The sequence below is a fragment of the Cygnus atratus genome, chromosome 13 (genome assembly GCF_013377495.2).
Source record: "Cygnus atratus isolate AKBS03 ecotype Queensland, Australia chromosome 13, CAtr_DNAZoo_HiC_assembly, whole genome shotgun sequence".
NCBI classification, from domain to species: Eukaryota; Metazoa; Chordata; class Aves; order Anseriformes; family Anatidae; genus Cygnus; species Cygnus atratus.
In genome coordinates, this window is record NC_066374.1 from 5,548,861 (window position 1) to 5,572,192 (window position 23,332).

Consider the following 23,332-nt stretch of genomic DNA (forward strand, 5'->3'; position numbering starts at 1 on the left):
ATTCATGTTATCATGTGTATGTCTTATTCTTCACCACACGGGGGACATGAGACGGCAAGAATCCCCTCCCTTTCTCCAGTATAAACCATTTTTTAACAACAGATAAAGGCAAAAAGGAAACCGACACAATATAAGCCAAATTCAATTATCGTTTATTTTCATGCTGAGTTCAGCCTTCGATTTTTTTCCCCCCCACACATTTATGAACTGTGGAGGTAAGCTGAATGTTCAGCACTTGGAAAAGGGCAGATGCTGACTGAAAAGCAAAGGAATAAATTGGATTTTGAGTCAGAAAGATGTTCACATTTCTACAGAGGAAGAATCCATCCTTCCCTTGTCTGAGAGTGAGGACGAAAGGCACCAGAGGAAGTACTGGTATCTTTAACAAACAGAAGTAGCAGAAGGGCATGGGAGCTTGTTTTCTTCCAACACAAGGCAGGAGCCATCCTTTAATTATGCTCTTACCTTAAATGCCACTTCAAAGACAGAACAGAGTGTAGTTTGTCTCTGTAGACAAGTGTTTAGTAACTAGGGCCCTTCTGAAGACTTAGAAGTTGAAACTCTTTGAGTACCTTTAAGAATCATTTTGTTACTTGCCCATACATCAGAGTGAATGTTGTACCAGCGAAGTTGTGTCTTTGTATATTTCTTTCCACAACTCTGATGGCTTAAAATAAGACACTTTATTTTAAGGAAAATCTTATATTTGCAGCCACTGAATATTCCTGCAAACATACAGATCATCAGCATTGGTAACATTCCTCTTTTGCAAAAAGATTTTTTTAAATATGTGAACTGAATAGCAGTAAGTTAAGTTGCAGCAGTCTATTTACTTACTTTTTCAGTTTAAAGGGCATTCTAAAAAAGGGGGAGGGAATAATCACCATAAAACAAAGTAAAAAAAAAAAAAAGTCGATCCCCATAAATGTGTCATATAAAGAGCTCACTGTAACTGGGCCTAAACCAAGGCATTAAACCAGAAACTTCAACTGCTGCTAAATACAGCTTTACACTTTCTGGTTTCGAGTCTTCTCTGTACCGAATAAATCATGTGACACGTGGTTTTTAGTCAGATAAGGAACTGAATACTATCACTGAAAAATGTGATTTGTGTATCAAAAATGAACAGTGTAAACATCTTAGGAGCACAAACAAGCAACTACGTTGCGACATGTAAACAGATTAGCAGTTGGTAACTGTTCACAAATAGAAGTTTAAGACCATCCACTTACAAGAAAGTATTGAGCCAACTTTTTTGGTCTCTCAAAAGAAATAAAAGGCTGGAAAAAAAAAAAAAAAATGAGGCACCTACCAAACATATACACACATGTGCAAAAATAAATAAAATTCAGTTTCAGTAAAGGCTGGTCTTCTTCATGATCCTCAAGAATTCTTGCTCGTTCACTTCTCCATCCCCATCTCTATCAGCTTCATCAATCATTTCCTGAAATATATTTGTATTCTGAAATTAGATGCAGATTAGAGTAGGATGACAATTATTAGGTTAATTCCGAATTAGAGCCACTCTTAGTAAATAGTATCGGAAAGGACAGTGTTAGTTCAATGTCAGACCTCACGTGCTACAAAATATTTTTTAAACTAGATAACAATATGTTTTTACACAAATTTATATTTATATATAAATGTGTATAGAGTTATGCTGTATTAGAGGAGCGATGCTGGAAGAAACCAAATGCTCAGAGCAGAGTTGTTCCTTTTATATCACCTCAACTCCATAAAAGTGGAATTCTACTGACACAGTGACAGTTACTGTGAAACAATTTAAGGAACCACATGTGCTTAATCCATCTTTGGCCTCAGAAACTATTTCCCAATCCCAAATTGACAGAAGCTTTTCCATTTCTTTCAAGAAACAGCCAGCTTAGATTACCCATGATAGCTTAAAAGTAAGGATCCCACAGGATGCTAGGACAGCACCTAAAACTGAAAGACTGCTGCCTTTACCTAAAAACTTACTGACCCCTAAATGGCTTCCTTCCCCACTGAGACAGTCCCATTCCCTATTCTCACCAGCTCTGGTGCTGAGCAGGCCAGAGAGATGCTTGAGCATCTTCCAAACAGGAGAACTAGACTACGACCATTCACCTAAATTTTAAATTAATGTAAACATGAAACAAAGTAATACACAAACATTCTCTGACTGCCTTCATATTCAACAGACAAAACATAATCTGGACCTTTAAATCTTACACAAAGGCTGCCAGCGAGTGTTTGTGTATTATATGGTTTCATACACCAGGTACAAACCTGCAGCTCTTCATCTGTGAGATTTTCGCCCAGCTCTTTGGCTACACGTTTGAGGTTTTTGAAAGATATTTTGCCAGTTTCATCATCATCAAAGAGTTTGAAAGCTTTGAGAATCTCCTCTTTGGAATCTTTTTCAGCCTTAGAGAAGGAAGCATAAGTTTAAAGAAAAAAGCACTGTTTATGTCATACATAATACCCAAAATAAAGATGGCAGTTATAAAATACAAGCGTTAGAAAGACTGAGAAACTCTTAAGAGTAAGTTTAAAGAAGCCCAGCAGTACACATTCAAAAGCTGAAGGTAGATAGAGACAGCAGGGCTTCAGGGAGTTTTTTTCTCTATCTAGCCAGCTGTCCTTGGGATTTCAGTATCAGGATAAACCTCTGTTAAATATTTGTTTTTACTCAATATTTTCTAGGATTTTTAAAAGCAGAGGTTTCATCTGTAAATATCTGTCATCCGCGTAATGCGTTAATACTCCGGACAGCTTTCTGCAGGCCAGAAAATCTTGGTTTCGCAATTTTTCGTTTTTGACACACACACAAAACTGACTGTTAAAGAAACCTTAATGACATCTTTCTTTCAACCTTACCTTAAAAATGAGACAGGGCATTTTCTGTCTTGCCATTGTAAGTTTTACGTATTTTATTGCTAAGATTAAGGGAGTACTTTGATCTTTCACTAAAACCAAAAGGAGATGAAAGGGACTCAACCATTTTCTGAATTGTTTCAACTTGATTTCTAACATTTACAAACCATTTTCTGTGTCATCACTGCCAAGAAGTCATTGAAACTGATTTTTCCGGTTCCTTCCTTATCGATATCTGATATCATTTTCTTGATCTCTTCTTTTTTAGGTTCAAACCCTAGTGCTCTCATGGCCACCTGTAAGGACAAAAGAAGTTACAAATCAGTCAAAACTATAAGCAAAACCCCAGGAAACAAAAAGTTAACCTTTATACCACACTATATTAAAACATTCATTTGGTGTCTCAAAGAGAACAGCAAGGTCAAGGAACAGTCTTCAAGCAAGTTTTTTTTTTGTTGTGTTTTTTTTTTTTTTTTTTAAAACAGGCAAAGGTGCACCAAGATGCAGAAAACAGGCAGGCAAACGGTCATATTCTGGAGTCACTCCTTCAATTAATTCCAAAATTTCCTAAACACTTTCTAACCACCATATCCACCACCCCCAGGTCACAACTGACAAGAACGTGGATAAAAGTCTTGGGAGAAAAGATTTCTCTCAGCAAGTCTGGATTCTTTTACAAAGACTTAGCATACCCGTTTTGGTATACACTGTTTTAATTCCTACAGTGGGCATTCAGAGAATGAAAGGGTCCCACTTTCATTAATATATTGAAGGAAAAAACCACAAACTCATGTAGTGACATGGACCCTGCGACTGTGATGTAGCACTGTGGATAGCGATTTCCGGTGCTGCTGAAGACTAGAATATTATTCCTTTCCTGTCAAGGGAATCGCTACTGATACTCTCTTTGCAATGAGAAACACGACACAGAATAAAAGCAATAAAAAAGCTCACATCAGACTCTTGTAAGCAAGATGGCTAAGTGTAAGACCTAGAAATATCTTGAAAAAAGGAACATGCTTCCAGGCAAGTGACTCCATGAAAGAAGTTTCTATCATACTTGCAGCTCTACTGAGCTCTTAACGAACTTTAACCTGACAGCACAAAGATAGAAATTCTTAAGCTTACAGACCACAGGAAAATTAAAATAGTTTTTTTTTTTTCATTTTAGTGACCAGGACTTATCTTAATGAATGTTAAAGAAAACACAATTCAGACACTTTGCACAACTGCAGAAAACAATCCTATGAGCAGCACACCAAAGATGCCTTCACTTGCACAGGCATGTGCACGCCTACGAGTTTGCTTCTTCCTCCTTTTATAGAGGGACAAGTGTCAACTTTGAAATCATTTCTCCTCCTCCCAGTCGTCTGTAGCAATATGGGCATCCAGCTGGCAAAGAGAAAGGGCCAACTCTGAAAGCAGAAGAACCCCTCATTTATTGATTACTGTTCTTCCCAAAGGACAGGGGTGGAGAGAGGCTGACATTTTTCAGCGATAAATAAAACCGAGAAAATATGTAACATTAGCGCATTGCTTATCTTGGGCAATCTAAATCACAAAACATACAATTCTTGAGAGCACATAAAAGGGGGGAAAACCTTACATTTTTAATATGTACAAACCTTTTGGTTATTTTACTAGCAGAGAAGGAGGTGGTGCAGCAAATACAGAACTGGCAGTGTGTTTTGGTCATAGAGACAGCAGAAAAGAGTTATAGCTCATTAGCAACGTGCCTATTGACAGGGAAACGTTACACTGGAGAAAAAACAGAGCCTCTGTCCTGTTTAGGGTCCCTTAGGCGTTTGTGCCGCCGTTAACTCCCAGCCCATGCGGGGCCGCGCTGTCAGCAGCCAGGTTTACCTTCAGCTCCTTGACGTCTATGTTCCCAGCGCCGTCCGCGTCGAAGAGGTCGAAGGCCTCGCGGACCTCCTGCCTCTGCTCCTCCGTCAGCTCCAGCTTGGGGCTCGCCTTCTTGCGCTGGGCCGCGGCTGCCAGCGGCGGCTTCTTAAAGCCGGAGGCCTTGGCGCAGCGACACGAGAGCAGAGCGGCGTCAGGGAGGCTCGGCTCCGCTCCGCTCCGCTCCGCTCCGCTCCGCGCCGCGCCGCCCTCGGTCGCCCCCCGGCCGCCCTCGGTCGCCCCCCGGCCCCACTCACCATCCCGGCGGCCGCTGCCTCCGGGCGGCTCCAGGCCTGACAGCCCTTCTGTCCAATGCCGCCCCTTCCCATTGGCTAGCGCCGCCACGCCGCTGCTATGGTAACCACCGCCGCCATTGGTAGAGAGCCGAGCGCGGGAAGCGCTTGGTTTATGGCTATTGGCTAATACGTGCTTGGGGGCGGGTCCAAGAGGGAGCAGAGAGGGGAGGAGCCTCGGCTCCTTCCGTTAAGGCGATTGGCTAGAGTGGGGAGGGCGGGACCAATCAGCGAGGGGCCGTCGGCTGGCGCGATGCTCGGCCCAGGGCGTGCGCGAGGGGAGGGGGTGAGAGGCGGTGGGTGGGCGTGGCCTGAGGGGAGCGCCCGCGGTGATTGGTTGGGCGGGGTCAGGGGGCGGGGCCGGGCCGGCGCTGAGGGGAGAGCGGAGGTGAGGGGCTGGGAGGTGAGGGGGGAGAGGGGGCTTTGGGGTGGGGGCGGGTTAGGGGAGGGGAGGGGAGGGGGCCTTTAGGATAAGGAAGGGGGGGGCCTTTAGGGTGAGGGAAGGGGCCTTAGGATGAGGGGTGGGGGGCTTAGGGTGAGGGCTTTAGGATAGGCAAGGGGTCCTTAGGATAGGGGAGGGGTCTTCAGGATGGGGGCACTTCAGGGTTGGGGGTGATTCAGGATGTGGGGGGGGAACTGGAGCCGGGGCAGGTCCGAGCGCTGTTTTGGGGGGCGGTGAGGCCGTGTTAAGGGGGCTGTGGGGGTAGGGGAGGGAGCAGCAGGAGGGCAGGTGGCCTCGTGTCTGGTTGTCAAAGCCAGCTGAGTGTTCCTGGCCAGACAGGCACCAATCCAGCTTTTTTTTTTTTTTTCCTTGTTGCCTCAAAAGGGCTTCTCAGAAAGTAAAAAAGACCAGTAAGCGGCAGCTTTGGGGGCGAGTCAGTTGAACATACCTGTTGTCTTGTGTGGTACATGCTCACTGGTGTGATACTGTGGTCATTCTACAGCAGCCCTGGTGTAGCTGTGCCTGGGTCGCATCCAGCTGCGTTGACACCTGTGTTTGTGAGGTGAGATGGGTCAGGGAGCGCTCCTCATGGAAACCAGCCCAGGTGGAACGTAATTAATTTGAGACTCACCACACATTCATCCACCTCGGTGCATGGATGGTAGGAGGCAGTGGGAACGACTGACTGGGAATCGGGAGACTCAAATTGGCCTCTAAAGCAACAGTTTTTGTGCTGGTCAATTAAAGTGGCTGTGAGACCATCAGAAATCTTTGCACGCAGCTTGCTTTTCTCATGGAAGCAGATCTAAATAGGCATATTGTCATTTTCTGCCTTTCAGTTATACTTCTCACAGTAGGACCACAGGTGAGATGGGATTTACGTTCTCTATTAGTGTAACAATTTTAATGAAACTTGTGCCATCAACAGCCTGTGATGTGGAAACCTGGAAAATCTCAACGGTGTCTTCCCTCTCCACTGACAGCACCAGTGAGCGCTGGCATTTCTTCCTCACCGTGTCTGCTGTTTTGGAACAGGCGGGTGTGGTGCTTCAGTTCTGTTTTGTTTTTCCTAGCACCCTCGGGCGGCCCTATTTTTGAAGAGATGACTGCCAAAACAACAGAATTGCCTTTGTGTTTTTGGAGTATAGATGCTCAGATACTCAGGAAGTTCATGAAGCTAATGCTAACCAAAATCAAGTGGTGCCAAAACAAAATGGTGCCTTTATCAGAGATGTTTTATTAGAATTGTGCCTTTGAGGAAGCTATTTGATGTCCCTGTTAGTCTTGTGCTGCTTAGCATGTTCGTCTGGTCTGGGAGAATTAGTTCACTGATGTTTTTCATGTTTCTGCTTTGCACCTCGATTTTCAATTGTAATTTGCATTTTCAGTGACTTTACACCTCGATTTTTGTAACTAGAAATCTGTTTTAAAAAGTTGTTAGTGTTAACGGCATGCTTAAGTAATATGAGTATTTTATTGTGAATAAAACATTTTTCCTTTTTTTTCTTTAGGAACTAGGTTGATACCAAGTCATCAGAGAAATGGCCACACGCCTCAGATCAGTGAGTAGAGGGCTTTAACTTTGCTGCACGAAGATTTGTCTGATGGAAACATGTTTTCATAGATCCGTATTCTCTAACCGTGCTTGGAAGAAATGAGGCTGTTTCTGTGTTAATGCCTGCTCCCAAAGATATTGCTGCTGGAAAAGGGGCATCTTTGCTACCATTCCAACTCCAGAGAGACCCGATGATGCTCCAGCCCTGAGGAATACCAGGGGCTTTGTCAGTGCTGCTGAATCAATTGATCTGGAGATCTGCTTACACCAGGATCGTTCCTGTGTGCCTTAAAACATTATTCCATGCTGGCATGCAAATAAGGGCCCAGCTGGGCTCTCTGAGATCTGCTAGACCGTAGTAACTTCTTTCTGGCATTATTGTATTGAATGTAGGAAGTTTTAATATGGAAAGAATAACGCTCTGCTTAGCCTAGAAAGTTATCTGGCCATTTATCTTGGGAGTACAGCTTGCTAAGCTGATCTGGTGTGTTACCTGTGGTTGTTTATTGTAGAGAAGTTTCTGCTTTCCGGTCTATTTTCTCTTTTTTTTTTTCCGGCTTCTGTAAGTAAATGTCAGATATTTAGGAAACAAACAAAAATGTAGCATAACGTTAGAGAGCATGAACAGGCTGTTTTAGCTGCACAGCACTAGACAGACAGTAATTCCTCTCCCAAAGTTGATGTAATCCCGCCTAGCCTGCATTTCTGCCAGCCTTTTAGAGAAGGCCAACTTGTCCAGGAGCAGTACCGTGAGCTGCAGTTACACTGACTCTGGACACTGGGTTGGTTCAGTTAGTATTTTCCAAAGAGGTGTGTGTGCTTTCGGTTATAAACATGCACTGAAGGTTATTTAAATAAATCTTTCAGTCAGTGATTAGAATACTGACCTTTACTTGGGTGAGTGGGGAAACTGTCATACAGAAAAACCTGGGCTGCATCAACTGCAGTGGGAGAAAGTGATGCTGTCACTTTCAGTCAGACAGAGGGCGTCCTTCTGCCGCTGTTTAAAACTTCGGCTCAGCGCTGTGCGCAGTTGTGGTGTTTGCATCTTATGAAGAACGTGCTGGAATGAGACAGGGTACAGACAAAGGGCAATAAAAATACCAATGAACTGGAGCGACTGCCTGCTGAGGAGAAGCTAAAAAGGCTCAACCCCTTTGTGGGGAAAGAAGACTGCAGAGGGGGTGGATGTGACCGAACTTACAAAATCGGGAAGCTAATGAGTAAAGCAAATGTAGACCTGTTGTAGGGGGGAGATACAAGGAGAACAAACTGCAGAGAGTCCTTGGACTATCGTATTTTTTCTATACTGTCTGTTCTGCAACCATCAGAAGCAGAATCCAGGACCAGATAGGCCATTGGTCCATCCCAGAAGAACTTTAATTCATTTATTTAATGCTTTTAATCAGGCCGGACTTTGCACGCACTATCCCAAGTAGCTGGCTATGCCCTGCTGGAGTTGCTGAGTTGCACTGAACTTTCTCGTTTCTGCTGTGGATAACTGATGCTTTGCAGTTGAATCTTTGTTTAGGGATGTAGCCCTTGGAAATTACCAAACAATTGTTGTCTTTGTGCGGTTTCACGGGGTTAAAATTCCCTGCAGCTCAATAGAATAACTGCAGAGGTGGGTTTTTGTGTAGCAACAATAAGGAGCAAATGTATTTCCAGCCAGGACAGAGCAGTCTTTGTACAAAAACTTCCTCCGACTCATTGCTTGCATGTTCTTTGTTGGCAGTGAGGTTTCCACACTCATTGCAGTTAGACCGGTGACCAAACCAGAATCTGTTAATTAGCGACTCTAGCCATTGAATTATAAAGCATTTAAAAAAGAAATGAAAAACTATGACTAATTAAATAGGATAAGCTTTGCCTTTACCTGATTGCTTTCTTGGCTTGGAGGAGCCTAAGTCTCATGTGCTGTGAAAATGGCTTTGTCCTTGCTAGCTGCGATGGGTTTTGTATTTTGGGTTATCTGTGCCTTGTGGCTGTAGTGAGCTCCGTCTGGTTTATATCAGGGCAGAGTTTGTCAGAGCTGGTCCTCTTCTTCTTCCCTCCTAGGCGAGCCGCTTGGTTACGTGACGGAGTCCTGCCAAAATAGGAACCAGCACGCAAGCTGTGTGGACCACTGGCATACCTGAACTTCAGGTTACTGCGGTGGCACAGACGTATTGGAAAGTGATATCTGAGTTTAGATTCCCCCAGTCAAATCGACTACTGCCTTGAACAATCAGAGCTGTGCAAAATTCCAGCCCGTTAAGATCTTAGGAAGTTCAATCCCGGTTTAGTTGCACTGTTTGTTGGTGCATGTCTGCTTTCTTGTAACACTCATTGTCTCACTGTCTTTGCAGGCTGGTAAAAAGTGTACAGTGATCGGCGGCTGCGGATTCTTAGGCCAGCACATGGTGGAGAAGCTCCTGGACAAGGGTTACTTGGTCAACGTGTTTGATATCGAGAAGAGATTTGAGAATGACAGAGTGCAGTTTTTCCTGGGAGACCTTTGCGACAAAGAGGTACAGACTAGCAACAGTAACCTGCGTAGATGGGAAGGACGTCTGTATAAACTAATGTCCAGGCAAACAGCTCAGCGGGCCGTGTTTGAAGCGCTTAAATGCCTGAAAGTTTTGTACAGGCTGTGAAAGGATGCATAGGTACGCTCTCCTGCCTTTCCCGTTGAAGTCAGCGGCCTAAACAGTTTTCTGGGGAAGTGTCATCTGGAACACTTAAAGAAATAGTTGGTGACTGCTTGAAACTGAAGGGAACAGAACTTGTTTCTGATTTGTGATTTGCATTACTGTTAGCTCAGCTGTGGAGTCTAATTACAGTCACTGTTGGTAATTAGCTAGGAGAGCAGCTACGTGCAACCTCAGCTGCATGAGCACCGCAGGATGCATTATTCCTCACAGTTAAGACACACTAAGACCTCTTGCCTTGACGAGGTTATGCATGTGAACCCTGGCAAAAGCATTTGTATGCAATGTGAAGAGATGTTTCCCTACCAGTATAAGTTATCGCGTCTCAGAGCTTTATGACAGTCGTCTCCAAGGCAGACAATGCCATGGGATGCTGTGAAACTGCTGCGTGTGGAGTTCTCTAACTCCTCTCCCCAGGTAATTTTGAGTCTCATATCTGCAGTGGAGACTCTTGCAAGTAGTTATGTCGAGATAGCCTCCAGCTCTCAGAAAATTCCCAAGTTCTTCTCTGGGGGGGAAAAAACAAGAGCTAATGTAGTGCTCTTTTGCCTAACAAGGAGAGGACACTGAAGACCCTAGAGGCTAATCCTATTCTAGCTGCTTACCTTTATGGAGGGAACGTGACTTGAAATTTAGCAGTTTAGTTTTCATGAGATTAAGACCCATGCTTTATTTCCTGAGTAATCCCTGTTGCTGCTGTTTCATTGCTGTCTTACACAACGTGTCTTCTTGTAGGCCTTGCTCCCAGCTTTACAAGGCGCTTCAGTGGCATTTCATTGTGCGTCGCCAGCACCTTCAAGTGACAACAGGGAACTGTTTTATAAGGTGAATTTTATGGGAACCAAAACAGTCATTGAAGCCTGCAAAGAAGCTGGAGTGCAGGTAAGGATGGAAGAGCTTGTGGAGTACATAAGATGTGAATGTGAATTGGTGATTTCTGAACTATGGACCGGTTTGAGTCTGGTAAAAAAGGCTTTTTTTCCTCTCAGTGTAGTGATTTTATTCGCTCTTACCAAATTGTCAAGCACAACGCCTGTGAAGATCCCTTACTCATTCTGGGCAGAGATGTGATACTTCCAAGATACCTTGCACGTTGTCCATGTACAAATACAGACCTGGCAATGTTTAGAATTAAATGCTATATAGGACTCCCAGCCCACAGGTACTTGTTGTTATTTTGCCTCCCCCTTTCCCAGTCATAAGCTTTTGTAGGAAACGGGCCGTGCAGTGTTTACCTTCAGGCTTAGTCTAGCTTCTGTCAGAGCAAGAAGCAAGTTTTGTTAGAACTTGTTAGATCCAGCTATCTTTTAAAAAGTAGATCTTATTTACAACCACGTTTCCGATTGCCCAAGTGATCGCTGGCTTCCTGTTTTGAATCCATGAGGGCATATTTTTTTATCCAACAAAAATATCCAGGATAAGAATTCTTTTTTGTTGTAATCTGGCATGGTACTGTTATCATAAAGATAAGCAAAGATATCTTAAACATTCGTTGCATGTTAAGTGCTAAAATGTGCTAAGCCTAGTGGGTGCTCCAATTTCCTTGGAGATGTTTTCACATTGACTGGTTGTCCTGGAAATTTGTTGTCCTTAAGGTAGCAATAAATTATATTAGAAAACTCCCACTCTCTTAATTAACTCTTACCTGCAGTTTCAGATCATCTTCTGTTAACCCACGTTATTCCAGACACAGTTTATTCTCTGTAGAAACAGTCAATTAAACATTATTATTGTCTTTACTTAGTCTTTGTAAATAATGACCCTTTCTTCTGAGGCTTTAAAAAGCTGTTTTCTTTCTCATCCATTGCAGAAACTGGTGTTAACTAGCAGTGCCAGTGTTGTTTTTGAGGGCACAGACATAAAAAATGGAACAGAAGACCTCCCTTATGCGAAAAAACCTATTGACTATTACACAGAGACAAAATCCTACAGGAAAAGGTATTTGTCACAAAATGGGTAACACTTTTTTCCATGCTTAAAAATGCCCTTCTAAAAGTAGGGCGTGCCCTGGGGGACATCAACAAACTTCAAGACTGAGCAGATCACTATTCTCCAGAATCTTTGTTTCTCTAAAAAGAAGTCTTTTATTTGTAGTTGTGGAGAAAGTCTGTGCAAATTGATGCACATTTAGCAACGTCGGCCAGAGTTTTCAGGTAGAACTGGAACAGGAAAATTCCCTTGTTTTAGGCAGAACCTCTTGACTTCTGTGTTCTTTTCAGCATGGAGACTAGGGAGCTGTGGAAATGTGTTCGTTTATTCTGTTAAGAGAAGTGTGGCAGGTGGCCGCTGCTTGCATCTTTCACAGCTCACCCACAACCTTTTACCTGAGCGTGCTGATGGGATGGTGCAGGGGATGCTTTCCTAGCAGCCCTGTAGAGTCCAAATTCTTAAGCAGTCAATTCTGTCTTCCTTGGCTGGCTAAGCTCTAAGCAATGTATTCATTTAATAAAAGTGAATAAATAAAGCTGTGACAAATTACCTGGAAAGCTGAGTGAAGTAGGGTGTTATATTGGGAGGGAGGGGAGCTATTTCTGGAGAAAGAATAAAAGAACTGACGGAGACGTGTAACAAGTCCCTTTCTTAACTGATCCAGCTCTGCTTTGAGATAAGCTGAGGGAGACTTTTTTGCTTTCTCTGCTCCCATTGGAAGGCTTTCCTTCCACATTTACCTGATTTGCAGCCTGAAGGTACTAGTGGTGGTGGGCATGTGTTTCAGCTGGGGTTGTGAAGAAGGTACTGGGGAAGGAGATGATGAGGTGGGGATTTGAACCAAGTTAAGGAGCATGACAACCAAAAAACGTGTTGTAAACTAATGTTGTTGGCCATATACTGAAAATCTTCTTCTTAGTGTTTAAAAATTTCCACTTACATCTTAATGTCCGCTGCTCTGAAATTCTACAGATCACCAGTATCTGTTCTGTTTCAGGTTGTTAATGCTGCAGTATTTGTGGTCTCAACGTGGTATGGCAGTGTTTTAAATCAAAGCAAACAAATGTATCTTCAAGGGTTTTTTTTCAATGGTTTGCATTTCAGTTGTGGAAAGAACTTACGCTTTTTATACAAGAAGAATTTAGATTTGCTTCCAGATGGAAGCTGTGTCCTGTAACGTACAGTATTAGCCTTGAAGAATTTTTCTTATGTTCTTTGAAAAGAGCTCAGTGTAAAAACATCTGCTCATTCACAAGCATAACCACTTCGCTGCAAAGGGGACTAGCAGAGTGGAAGCTTGTGAGCAACAATCAAGTCAATATGCTTGTAATTATATCTATTTTGGGTGAAGCAGTGAAAGTATTCAGTGTTTGTTTGCATGTGGTGTTCTTGAGTCTTTACTAGAAAAGACAGCAGATTTTTTTTATTAAAAAATAAAAAATCAGTTGAACATGTTTAGAAACTCCCAGTAGAATTAAAACTTCTTCAAAGGTGCCTTGTTAAATCTGCTTTGCACATGGTGTTCCCAGGAAAAAGGGACCACACCCCTTCTGAACGTGGTCAAGGAAGCCCATGATGGAAGTCTTCCATTAAATGATGAGAGATTGAGTTGCTCAGTTTCCTTCTTTTTGACTCCCCCACATCCTACAGCTCCTCTGGTCTCTGTGGTGTTAAATGGCAAAGAGCTCACTGTCAATCCACGTAGTGTTCACTAATGAAAACAGATTTGTTTCTTTTTCTCATTAAAGAGAAGAAGAAGAGAAAAGGGGAAGGATCATCTGGTAGGATGGATAGTAATTCTTCCACTGATGTCTTCCCAAAGAGATGAGGGAATGCTTCCTTGCTCTAGTGCTGCGGTTGGGGTATGTTACTAAGCCATATTTTTCTTCCTAACCTCTCTGTTTGTTTGTTTTGTTTTTTTTTTTCTTCCTCCCCTTACAGGAAGTACTGAGTGCAAATGACCCTGACAACAATTTCTTCACTGTTGCTATTCGCCCCCACGGGATATTTGGTCCTAGAGACCCTCAGCTGGTTCCCATCCTCGTCCAAGCAGCTAAGAGTGGCAAAATGAAGTTCATAATCGGGTGAGCAAGGCTTAGTCACTCTATAGCTTGTTAAACCTGAAACTCTTTTGGAAGGGGATGATGCTAAATCAGGAGTGGTGATGTGGCTTTCAGTGATCTTCTGATGTAAGAATAGGATAATTCATGGTAATATTAAGTCTGTTGGGATCCTTGTCCGGAGGTGTTCAGCATCGAAGAAGAAGGCAGGATTTAACCTTCTGCACTGGCAGTCTCTTCTTGGGAACTGCAATGTAATTCTGGAGGGGGGAGAAGTTTCTCTAACTTTTTGCTTGTAATCCAGTAGCCTTCTTTCATAGCCCGTTTGTTAGAGACTCACACACTCAGGTGAGTAAGCATTCTTCATGCAAAAAGCATATCGCTAGGGAAAGCAGACATAACTTGAGCTGGCTTTTCACAGTCTAAAGAGTTCATTTTTTAATCAAAGAACTCAGATAACTTGTTGTTAACTAACGTACACTACTGGTATTTGAGGGTCTTGCAATTAAAAAGTGTGTTTGACAGTGTTTTAATACTCATGCCAATAAGATCAAAGATGTTTGCATTGTTATTAAGTCTCGCAGTTTCCAGTGGACCACTGAAATGTTAGAGCAAGAAATAGTTCAAGCTGCTACTAAGAAATCTTTTTAACTTTTATTATGATCTTGAAAATAAATGCGCTCTTTAATTTATAATAGGTTTTTATTGCATGCAGGAAGCTATTGTGTGTGTACCTGTGTGAATGAATACGTGCTTAGGGTAGGAGAAAGAAAGGGACTAGGGTTGGGTTTATATGGTTCTTATTCTTCCTTATGGGTCACTTCTAGATTGATCTCCCAGGCAGGTTTGCTGCTCACAGATCAGAATAAACTCAAGCTTTCTACTTTGTGTAAGTCTTTGCTTTCTAGCTCAAACACGCTTTCCTCATTTAGGTTTCCTGCTGCTATAAAGACCTGCTTATCCCTATCAAGAAAGCAAATAGCCATTTATCTGTGAAAGTTGAAAACGAAAATTATTAATTCCCAGAACGCTGGATTGCAGCAATGTTTTTATGGCCAAATGAGTGTGCTGATGGTTTTGTAACAAACAATTTGTGTGATTTAGATGGACTCTTGAAAGTGGCATGCAGCTCTATCTTTGGTATCTGTGTGGAAATAAATTTAGCACAGTGGGCTGAATCTGTTTCAGCTGGGACTGAAGTTGGCTTATTGAGTAAGTTAAAATTTCATAAGCCAAGAAATTCATAATTGAAAGCTTGTCCTTAAGTGACTTTCTGTGTGCTGGTTGCCACTGTGTTCCTATCTGTTCTGCTTCTGTGGATCACTGGTGGTCCTGAGACCTGTAGGATCTCAGTGGGTTTAAATAGGGTACTGTTACAGGAATATAAACTGTCTGAGGGTCTTCTCAAGAGCTGAGACAGTAACGGCTTTTCCTCTGTCTCAAGATAAGATGCGGTGACTTCATATCTCTATCAGAGTAACAAACAGCCTGAAGTTATGGCACAACGCAGGGAGAAGAGGATTCTCAAATTGTGTTATGTGAAATATCCTTCCTTTTGCCACAAGCAGATTTTTTGCCCAGATTACCTTTGGACATAACTCTTTCCTTTCATCTGCGCAGGGATGGAAAGAACTTGGTAGACTTCACTTATGTGGAAAACGTGGTCCATGGACATATCCTAGCTGCTGAGCACCTTCAGAAGGACTCTCCCTTGTGTGGGAAGGTAAGGAGGGAACCGGGAAGGGGCGTGGGTGTCCCCTAGCTCAATTTCATCTGCCTGCCTTGCTTGGTTACGTGTTTTGGCTCTGTAGTTCATGTTGATGTGTCTGTACTGAAAAATCCATCTCAGACGAGTGGAGCTAGCTCACACAAACGGGTCATTTTTTCCTGTCTGTGGTTATAACGAGTCGTTGCCCATCTGACGACCGTTCTGTGCAACAATGTGGGGCAAAATGCATGCGAATACTTTTAACTTCATTCTGTAAAACACCTTGTGGAAGGAAGTCCGGGCAGAGTTGTGGGTAGCTGAAATGAGTGCATAAGAAAACAGTTATGTAGCTCTTACAATAGAGCTCTGAGCAGCAGAATTTCTTTACAGACTTCCATGGCACCACCATGCTCTGGGCATGCTTTTATATGTTTTCACTGTGTTGTCATTCAGTTTGACCAGTGATGAGAGAACTAACCTGTCAGAAGTAGCTGGCTGTCTTAGTAAAGGGGATAACTGCTTTTCAGGTGGAGGAGGGTGGTGGAAGGTAGTTTCTCATGGAAACGCCTTTGCAGTCAAGTCAGAGGTGTCAGTCTCCTGGGCGTGAACATGAGATGAGCTGGGCCATCAAAGAGACAAATGTGTGAAAGGCATGATTTTCATCTGGCTTTTTGTCTTCTCTTTCAGGCATTTCATATCACAAATGATGAACCAATTCCCTTCTGGGCATTCATGTCCCGTATCTTGACTGGCTTGAACTACGATGCACCCAAGTACTATATTCCCTATGGGCTGGCATATTACTTGGCCCTGTTCTTGGCTCTAGTGCTGTGGCTGCTCAGTCCACTGGTCACCATCAAGCCCACTTTTACCCCTATGCGGGTAGCACTAGCTGGGACCTTTCACTACTACAGTTGTGAACGGGCCAAACGAGACATGGGCTACAAGCCAGTGGTGAGCTTGGATGAAGCGATAGACAGGACTCTCCAGAGCTACCCCCACCTACGCCGGGCTAAGGCCTGAGAAGTCCTGGATGGATTTTATTTCTACCAGAATTTCCTAATTGCTTTGAGATCTTAACATGAACACTGAAGCAAATCTCACTAATTGCCTGGAACAGGGAGTTTTCCCAAAGTCCCTCCTCCTCCTCACCATTATCAAGACAGACTTCTCTGGGTTGAAAAACACTTCACGTAGTAGCTGTTCTAACAGTTCTTTCCTTTGATGTGACTTGTTCTGAAACAGCTGCTGAACTCTGTGGGCTATGAATAAACACCCTGCTGTGCCCTTTTCAGTCCCAGCCCCGCACATCAGCATTCCTTCGTCTTCTCTCTCCACCCTTGTCCTCTGTTTTGTTGCTCTGGTGATAACAGCCGCCTCTTCTCATAGCTGCAGATCAGTTGATGAAATACTGCTCACAACTGATTTCTCTCTGGGGTTTGGCTTTTTCTATAAAAAAGCAATGAAAAAGAGGCCTTCATCAAGGAGGAGTTCTGCCACCATTTTTTTTTTTAACTGTTGAAACTGACTTTATTGTTCTGGGACTGTTCTTGGATCTTCCTGTGGTTGGTGGGTTGATTTGGCCTCTTACAGAGTAATTGGAAGGAAATATGAGAAAAGGCATGCCAGGCTCCTCCTTGTAAGGAAGCTTGTGCCTTTATTTCTGCAGGAGCTTAATTCTATTTAGAAATATATAAATAAAACAAGAAGAGAGGACTTCCTAACTTCGTGTTCCATCTTTGAAGGGACAGATCCTATTCTGAGCAGCTCAGCATAAACAGGTTTTTAATCATTCCCTTTGTGGGGGGAGAAATCTTTGCTGTGGCTTGTTGTCAGCCAGCACATATTTTGCCGTAGCTCTCTTACTTCCCGTAGGAATTACATTGGTTTGGAAGATCTGCTGCACAAGGCTGTCATCTTGTCTGACATTGTTTGTCAGACATGGTAATGGTCCCTGTGTTGCATTGACCACTCAGTACATGAAAAGCTCTTACACAAGAAAAAGGCTATAATACTGTGTTCACCAAATTGTTTAGTTGCCACTTAAATTAAGTCTACTTTACTCCATAATCTTGCTAAGTGCTCGTTTCATTTTGTTTTTTTAAATGAGGGCTTAGGTTAGGGTTGGAACTTCCCTCTGTGGCCAGTTCCTTGCTCTCCAGCAATGATGGATGTTTCATATTTCTTGGTGCTTCAAATTTCAGAAGTATGAGAAGTGCCTCACTGTGTATTCATCATTGTGCCCAGCTCAGTGAGCCTTGACCTCATCTGGGAGCTCAACGTGCTGCCAGAATCCCATAGAAATGAAGGAGTTTTTAAAACTTTTGGTTATATTGTAGAGTTTTATGTTGGATTTTTTTTTTCCAGGAAACTTTTTCTGTAACAGCTAGGTAGTTTTACCAACGTTTGCCTTGCCTCATCTTGAAGTAAATATCCAGTGGTTGGGTCACTTCACACAACTCGGGTTTGCACTCATCAAACACCGAGGCTATTTCTTGTTTTGTTTTTCCCAGCCTGTAGGGTTAAATATATAAAGCTCAACTTCTAGAGCGCAATCTGCTTGTGTCACCCCACGTCCAGTTTCAGTGGGAGACAGATACTGCTTCCAAATAGCTGGGCCGTGTTTCCCTCCATGTGATGCACCGATGTGCTGCCACAAATTCCCTGATAATGGGAAGACCCTTTCTTTCCTCACTGTTTGGTGGTGTGAGTGGCTGTGAATGCCCCATCCATACCTCTACAATTTGTGACTTATAAAAAGAACTCAGGGTGAACTCAGTGGTGAAACCATGCCTAGCTGATAGTGGTGGCTTTGTTCCCAATCTCACCGGCTGGATGGAGTGAGGAAGGACTAGGGAAGTTTTTCATGCTCCTCTCTGGAGCTGGCCCCACTTCCAGTTCTCATGATGCGGTCAACTGACGCTAAACTTGTAAATTGCTGCTGGAGGAGTGGCCTTGTGAAAACAGGCAATTCAGATGCACCTCTGCTACGTGCAGTAGAGGTAGCCAATAAACCCAAACCGGTAAGTACAAAAAGCCACGAGGGACAAAGCATTCTAGTTCAGATGCATTGCTTGTACACAAAAGGTGGGTACTGCTCTTGGGATTCATGGTACAGCACGGCAGGGAACTTCAGCTCCTCGTGAAGTAGGGATTACTGCACTTCTAGGGGTGGTGAGAGGATCGTACTGAAGTGAAAGGAGCAAGTTCAACGGTTACTTTTCAAAAATAAATCGGTAAAAGCACGTTTTGGCCTCTAGATGGCGTTTCCCAGCTAGATCTGCCACGCTGCTTCAAACGTTCTCCAAAATGCTGTCTCTCAGAACTTGGACACCGTTCAGGAGGAGAGTTGCTCACCTCCTTGTGTTTTGTGAAGGTAAATCCAGAAGCTGCTACAGAAACAAGAGGCACTGGAAGTTCAGGTCTGCTGGATAAAAAGCAGCAGATGGTTTATTTACCCTCAAGAGTATGGTCAGTACGAAAGTAAAGCAGAGTTTTGCTTGTATGGGGATGAGCAGTTTCCCAGAGCTGGGCACAGCAAGAAGCGTTGCATCACGCTGAAGTTGGTTTGACTTGGTATTCCCTGTGTAATTAGGTCAGTTCCCAGCATTTCTGGGAGGCTGACTAGCTTCTGTTTTTCAAGCAGAAGTAAATACACGTTGTTGCTGTGGTGGAACCTGACATCGCTATGCCTATAGCCCTGGCCACAACAGAGGAGGAACCTTGCTTTATCCATAGCCTCTCCTAGCCCTGATCGAGCTGCCTCCTCTCAGCTCCATTTCTTTTCCCAGTGAGCACCCAATAAGCTCCATCTTCTGTTCTTTGGGCAAGCCAATGAGCCCTTTCTGTACTCTGGCCTGTAATTTTTGGCGTGCATCTTCTCTGCAGCGTGTATCTTACATGTGCGTGAGCATGCAAGTAAGCAGGAGGCTACAAAGCAAAACTACCATTATCAACATTTCCTTCCAAATATCTAGGGTCAAATCTGCCGCTCTTGTTAGTAACGCTCAACAGGAGCTGCTGAAGACATCAAAGACTTTCCTAGAGCACTCTTGTCAAACTTTTAATCTCTTTCACTTTGCTTTCTGTCTTTTTCTTGTTGCAGCTCCCCATTTTGCTGACATGAGATGGATTTTGGTTTGACAAGCAGTGGGAGAGATAAAGGAGATATCTTCTGTTTCTTTCCCTAGAGAAATAGGAGAGGGAGAGGAAGAAAAGTGCTTCTCTAGGTGGAGATGAAGAGCCCCATTTCCTTCCTTACAGAGAGATCGTGAAAGGGGCATATGCACAGGAGGAACGTTGCCGTCTAAGAAATGCTTTTCAGTCTTGCCCTTGGAGTGCAGAGGAGCTCTTGTCCAGACACACCTCAGTGCCAGAAAGGAAAAAATAATGGCTTGGTTGTAATTACTTGGGGAGAGGTAAGAGGAGCAACTGATGAAAAAGGCAGAAGCCATCTCGTGTGTCCAAAGATGGAGACAAACTTAAGTCAACCCTGAGGTGGATATGTGGGAGGTTTTAGGTGCAGGGGGATGTTTGTATCGTGCAGGCATATGGTTACTGATGTGGAAGCTCACTACCCTCAGTGACAGAAGTACAGGGACCCACCGAGCCTCACAGTGCTCAAATGCACCCTTTTGTTGTGAAAGTGGCACCTCTTTACTCAGTAAATCCTTGCGTATGTTTTTCGGATCTGCTGATGGCAGTGATCTCCGAGCGATGGTACGGGTTTCCACACCTTTTAGCGCTGTGAAGCCAAACGTGGCGTGGGTGGGCTGGACTCTGCTCCTTCAGAGAACTGTTTACCAAGTTTCGTTAGTGCTTGTGCAAACCTTTGGAAAGTGCCAGGTCCACAGATGTACGTGATGGTGCAACTTGGTCATTACTATGGGAGAAGGAAAGCGAGTTGTTTGCCTGGAGGAAGCTTGCTGAGCTGGTGATGAGAAATAAATAGGCATCTCCCTGCTTGCAACAGAACATGTCTGAGGTGTTTCTGTTTGCAGATTGCACACGTTGTTTTACTGTCTTAGCAGCGCCATCAGGCTGGCACTTAGCCATGGCTTCTCTTTTGCCCAGTGTTTGCTGGCAAGATCATTTTGTCTTAGCTGTGAGAGCTCCTGACCTCCTTTGTAGGTGTGTTTCCATGGCCATGGGTGGTTTCCTGCTGAGATTATTGTATTCCAGCCCTGAATAGTCAAGGGTATACGATTCTGTTCAGCTACCTGCTATTAGGAAGGTGAGGTCTGGCATTTCGGCAGCGCTTTGTAATGACACCTCGTGAAAAACCAGTTTGATTCGCTTGCAACAAATGGGTGTAGTGATTTTACACCCTTCTACTCATCGCAACTCTGCTCAGCCTCTACTGAGGCTTTGCTTTTCTGTCGCCTTGGCGAAGGCCTGAAGGATTGATGTGTTTGGTGCCTTCCCTGTACCTTCGGTGCAAGGATGGGGCAGGTGGTTACACGGAAGAAAGCCTTACCCAAAAGAGGAAATATTCCAGTGGAGTTGAGTGCTGTGGAGTGGTGGTGACTCATTTTTCTTGACTAGGAAAGACTCGAAAATTCTAAATATATTGTAACTGTTCAAATACAAGTTGGGCTGGTCAGGGAGACTGCACGCCTTTGGCCAGAAGGCCGTTGCTGTCAGAGGAATGTCAAGAATTGCTGTGCTGCTCCGTATAACCCCCTGTCTATAAAACGGCTGTCTGGATTTCGAAAGGTGAGCAGGTTCCTGCCTTGTAGACGTCGCTGTTTCTAAAGGTACGCACGCCGCACCTCTGGAAAGGAACGTACTGCAGAGTTACGCAAACTGGTTTTAGGCTGGCTGTCTCTGGAAGTGGCAGCAGCATGCCCCTGGCAGCAGGGAGCTCAGAGCAGGCTGATGTACCCTACCCAGAAGAGAGCACGGTACGTCCATCCTACAGGCATGACTGCAGCTCGCAGGCAGCCCAGCCTGACCTCCACATTGCCAGCTGTGGGCTTTCCAGCACTGACTTCTGTGTGGCTCTGGTAGCCCCTCTGGGACAGCTTCTGGGCTTCGAGAAATGGATGAGACTTCTGTTGATGTTTCAGAGAAGTGGCAGTGTTTAATTCCCATCGCTCCTCCAAAAACAAACGCAACCCGTCTCTGAATGCAAAAAGCTCAAAGTATCTAGTTTGCAGCTCGGTCCTCAATTTTCCTGTTTTTATGTCCTGGATGAAAGTAGCCTTTGTGCTTGTCACTTTCTCTCCATGAAAAGTTCTCTCATGCTATGGTCGAGTCACCTCCGTTTCTTTTATTTTTTTACCTAAATTGTCAGAGTTCTTTAAATCTTTTTCTGTTAAGCATTCTCTCCAGTCTGTGAGTGGTTTCTGTGGCTGCAGCTTCCTTGTGTGATGTAATTTTTATGTCTCACTGATCCCAAATGATCTGCTTTGTGGTGCACTAAATAGGGGAGACAGATAAAGGGCAGTGAAACAAGCGTTAACCAGTACTGACCGTGGCACATCCTGATGAGAGGTGCTTATGCTTTTCTCATGAAGAAGATGCAGGGAGAATCCATTTCCTGGTAAAATCAGATACTTCAGGCCAAAATTTACCTACAGAAAAACAGTGTTTCAAAGTAGAGATGGAAAAGGGCTCTTCCAACCTGCTGCTCCCTCCTTTCTCCGCTGCTGCAGGAGTGTGTGCACCCCTGGAGAAGGTTGTTGTTGGAACCGAGGGGCAGAAGGTCCCTCCTGCGTGGGGCTGGGCTGGCACACCGGGATGGCAGCCTTCACCACACCTTTGGCTCATGGCCCTAGGAGGGAGTCCAGATCCGCAGCCGTGTCGGGGTTTTTCCACAGCAGACCCTCTTGGTTTTAACTCCGTACAGAGGAAAAAAGCCCTCTTGGATTCTGTTCCTCTGCTGATGAAGATAAGGGACTTTATTTTGTTGACAGCAGCACAGGCAGGGTTTGCTCCAGAGGTATGCTGGCTAACTCTGCCCTTTCCAGATGAGGCTGGCCTTGCTGACTGGATTGAGCTTGGTGGCCTTGTACTGAGGCGTCCCGAATTTGTTGGTGTTCAGCCTGTAACTGCCAGCTTGGAAAAAGCTGCTACTTCTTGCAGTGGTAAGAGTTACAATTTTGCTGGCTTCAAAGTAGTATCCGAATTGTGGTTGTGGCTGTGAATGAAGGGAGTGAAAACAGCCTCGTTTCACTCCCCTTGCACGCAGACTTGCACATGCACACGCTGCATATTTATATTAGGAACCACAGGTAGGAATTCATTCATTCTGGAGTCTTTATGCCAAAGCCTCTAGAAGCTACAGAAATGAGGACCCTGATGTGATTGTCTCAGTTCAGTGCCTGAAGTTAAGCAAATTGACTTTCCCTACAGATTTACTGGACAGCCTTTCAGCTTCTGGTCTGGAGCAACCTGGCAGTGCTGTATTTGAGTGGCCCCGTGGCATGCTGCTCTTCTAGATGTCACACAGGCCTGCCACTTGTTGGCAAAAAACCTTCTGCCTCTGGCCACTGCTGTGATTTTGAAATGCCATGTCATTAAAAGCTGAATATGCGCCTGTAATTATGAAGAAGAAAAACACCCATCAGGGTTTCTGCACCTGCTGGTGTGAGTGACATCCACCTATACTTTGGAAAGAGTGGTTTATCTAAAAGCTTAATTGGGATAAAACCACAACGATTTGTTTGGGACTGATTGTCCCTACCTGTTCAAGCTGCTGCACACCGTAGATATGCTTTTGTTTGCAGTACGGGATTGGTGTGGACTGGGCTGACACCACAGCCCTGGAAATCTCCAGTTCGAGGTAAGCTGTCTGCATGGCTGGACACAGTTATTTTGGTCTGAGTAGAGTATGAAAACCCTTAGCTATAGGAAAAAAAAAAAGGTGTTCCTACCCCACTCGCCTTGCTGGGGAATG

General features: G+C 44.2%; 2 protein-coding genes across 2 annotated transcripts; one reads left to right on the forward strand and one right to left on the reverse strand.

Moving 5' to 3' along the window:
* Nucleotides 1–131: 131 nt before the first annotated feature.
* On the reverse strand, nucleotides 132–5,138 carry LOC118245525 (centrin-2). Its single transcript, XM_035541793.1, has 5 exons — nucleotides 5,013–5,138; nucleotides 4,720–4,878; nucleotides 3,024–3,152; nucleotides 2,269–2,406; nucleotides 132–1,444 (listed from the first exon to the last, which is right to left on the reverse strand). The coding sequence occupies exons 1-5, from the start codon at nucleotides 5,082–5,084 to the stop codon at nucleotides 1,355–1,357; spliced, it is 588 nt and encodes a 195-aa protein (XP_035397686.1). The 5' UTR covers nucleotides 5,085–5,138; the 3' UTR covers nucleotides 132–1,354.
* Nucleotides 5,139–6,142: 1,004 nt separating this feature from the next.
* On the forward strand, nucleotides 6,143–16,732 carry NSDHL (NAD(P) dependent steroid dehydrogenase-like). Its single transcript, XM_050713358.1, is given in 9 exon segments — nucleotides 6,143–6,355; nucleotides 7,002–7,052; nucleotides 9,394–9,555; nucleotides 10,471–10,617; nucleotides 11,546–11,657; nucleotides 11,660–11,673; nucleotides 13,606–13,748; nucleotides 15,345–15,447; nucleotides 16,120–16,732. Coding segments are annotated over 8 exon segments (1,038 nt in total). The 5' UTR covers nucleotides 6,143–6,355; nucleotides 7,002–7,031; the 3' UTR covers nucleotides 16,456–16,732.
* Nucleotides 16,733–23,332: the final 6,600 nt, after the last annotated feature.

Coding starts and splice junctions, on each gene's coding strand:
- LOC118245525 (XM_035541793.1), bottom strand. CDS start 5,084: ATGGGAAGGGGCGGCATTGGACAGAAGGGCTGTCAGGCCTGGAGCCGC. Junction 4,879..5,012: donor AGGCAGCGGCCGCCGGGATG/GTGAGTGGGGCC, acceptor CGCTGCGCCAAG/GCCTCCGGCTTTAAGAAGCC. Junction 1,445..2,268: donor TCACAGATGAAGAGCTGCAG/GTTTGTACCTGG, acceptor AATATATTTCAG/GAAATGATTGATGAAGCTGA.